The 2,642-nt window shown below is 36.5% G+C and overlaps 1 protein-coding gene across 1 annotated transcript; it reads right to left on the bottom strand.

Annotated features, from left to right (window-relative positions):
* Window positions 1-396: 396 nt before the first annotated feature.
* LOC129877327 (endochitinase 1-like) lies at window positions 397-2,157 on the bottom strand. Its single transcript, XM_055952815.1, has 3 exons — window positions 1,713-2,157; window positions 1,416-1,569; window positions 397-895 (listed from the first exon to the last, which is right to left on the bottom strand). Exons 1-3 carry the CDS (start codon window positions 2,149-2,151, stop codon window positions 523-525), a joined length of 966 nt encoding a protein of 321 aa, XP_055808790.1. The 5' UTR covers window positions 2,152-2,157; the 3' UTR covers window positions 397-522.
* Between the last annotated feature and the right edge of the window lie 485 nt (window positions 2,158-2,642).

Genomic DNA, 2,642 nt, shown 5'->3' with positions numbered 1-2,642 from the left:
ACTCTAAAATTATCCTATTGGATTTGATGGGCAATCATAAAAATATGTATAATTTTTAAGAATCACATAGTGTAAGGAACAATCACATGGTCAATAAATCACTATTTTGCTAACTATTGCGGTATCTCTGTATATGCAGATTAATTCAGTCAGAGACATGCTTATAAAATGGTGAATGTCTAGATATACCTAAAAACAAATATACATTTTAGTGTTGCAGTGTACTCCCGTTAATATTAGAGGGAGCCTTCTTGGAGGCTAAAGTTTCTTTTGGATTATGATATATACATTTTGTAGGAGTCGTGCCAAGCCCCCACCATCACAAGTTAGTATATAGCTTAATAAAAAAGTAGTACAGGTTAGGTTACCAAATGCGATATGTATCTTGAACAAAAGTAGTCATTTATTATTATTAAACGAAGCACATTATTAGAACTTTAATTTATAGTTGATCCTTGCGTTGCAAGAGAATACAACAAAACATATGATGAAGTTGTTACATAGAATCGGCTAAGAGAGTGATCAGCTGCCAAAAGGCCTCTGGTTGCCGCAATCAAGATTGTCACCTGGACTAACTCCAAGAATTCCGCAATACCTCCTGTAGAACCCAATTCGATCCTGGACTCTGTTGTCGTTGCCATGACCACATTCCAGGCCACCATTGATGATGTTTGTGATGAGACCTAATCCAGGGAGGCGATTAGCTGCTCGGTCAGCGCCAGATGGTTGCCATCTTCCGATGATGACATCGTGGCAAGAAGGCTTTGGTGATTGAGGGGTCATCCAGAACCAGATGGCTGATTTGAATGAGATGACTGAGTCTGTGGCTACTAAATCAGGATTGTTTAAAAGGTCTACTCCGATGGCTCTTCCACATGGACCATAGTTGTAGTTGCTGTGTAAATTAATAATGTCAAAATACATGTAATTAGACACTACAAGCTCATCACATTAAAACGTAGGGCAAATTAATAATTATTGCTCTTTTTGATGATCAGTCAAAAATTAGGATATCTCCATATGATTAGAGTTCTCCCCAGTTAGAAATTGGGATTTAACTTATATATATTGTCCTCGCTAAGGGAGCAAAAGTGGGGAAGCTCTTGAGGGGGGTAAAAAAAAAGGAAAGGGGAGGGGGATCAGCAAAATTAGAATTTTCGCTAAGAATATTCAAGATTTAATATATACATATATAAAAAAAATAGGTTTTTTTTACCTATATTAATACTATAGTTTGTCAACGAAAAGTGTTCAACTGACTATCTTTTACTACATGTGGCTACATCAAATGAGGGGGGGGGGGGGGGGGGGGCGACATATACATACTCTGAACCCGTTGACTTGAAGTATAGTATTTGTTTTTCTCCCTTTATTTTAATGAAAATGATTGTGAATATATATGTAAGCAAGCTTACTGCGAAATTTGGATGGGGCCTCGTCCAAAATATTTCCTTCCTGGAGCACAAGGCCATTGACTACTTGGTGTACAGTAATCGCCCGGGTTACCTTGTTCTCTAAGGAAACAGTAACCCCATGCATATGGTCCATCTGGTGCCGTAGGCCATCCTCCTATCAAAGGGTACATAATTAAATTATTATTGCTAAACAGGTACAAAAGCAATTTTAACAAATGGAGTATTATTTTTAGATTCACAATGAAATTATAATTGTTCGATCTAAATGTTGAATTTACCAAATTTAAATGGACGTACCAGTAGTTTCATGGGAGGTTTGGGCAAAGAAAGCAGCAATTTCCCTTTTACGGGCAGTAGAATCACCAGTGGTGCCGAAGCCAGGAAAAGACCTAGCAGCATTGATAAATGCATTGTAACTATAGAAATTACCCTTTCCTTGACAAGCATTATCATTGCGATGATTAAGCATCTGATCAAACATGGAATTTGAGATTATGCTGCTAAGGTCCCCATTAGGACTAGGACCAGGACCAGTACCGGGGCCTCCAGGACACTGGCTCTGGCAATTGCCTGAACCACAGTAGTCATTTGTGTTACCACAAAAGCCGAATTTGCTGCAACAGAGTCCCGAGGGACAACGCGCACCTCCTGCTTGGGAACCACATTGTTCTGCCAAGGCACTCAGCAAAAGGAGAGAAAACACTAAAGAAAGAGTAGTGAATTCACAAAGCTTCATTTTGTGATGTAGTAAAATTAGGTGATGGGAAACAAGTGGTAAAGTGAAATGCATTTATAGGCAAAGAGGGCGATGACTGAATTCTCCATTAGTGGTTGTAAGGGATCAGTGACAAAAATGATAGTCCTGTTTGTCTTATTCAGAATTTAGTTCAGTAAGTACGCTGAAAAGTAAACCTATATATATATTTAGTGGCGGCTCTTACTTCCTTTATACTTACGTGCCTATAAATTAGTTTTCTTAAAGAATAAAATTTAAAATTTAAAATCAAATTATTACTCTCTCTATCCTTAATTAACTATACTTTTGGCTTTAAAATTATCCCAAAATATTTTTTTTCACTTTAAGAACTCATCGTTAAAGTTAAAAACAATTCAAATATACACTTAGTGGAACAATAATAATAATAAAAAATACTTTTATTAAATTGAGGTAATTTAGTAATCTCTATTTTGTTTTTATAATTTTTCTTAATACAACAACAACATATT

The sequence above is a fragment of the Solanum dulcamara genome, chromosome 12 (assembly GCF_947179165.1).
Source record: "Solanum dulcamara chromosome 12, daSolDulc1.2, whole genome shotgun sequence".
In the NCBI taxonomy this organism is placed as follows: Eukaryota; Viridiplantae; Streptophyta; class Magnoliopsida; order Solanales; family Solanaceae; genus Solanum; species Solanum dulcamara.
Note: the sequence above shows the minus strand (reverse complement) of the source record. Positions and strands in the feature narration are given on the sequence as shown.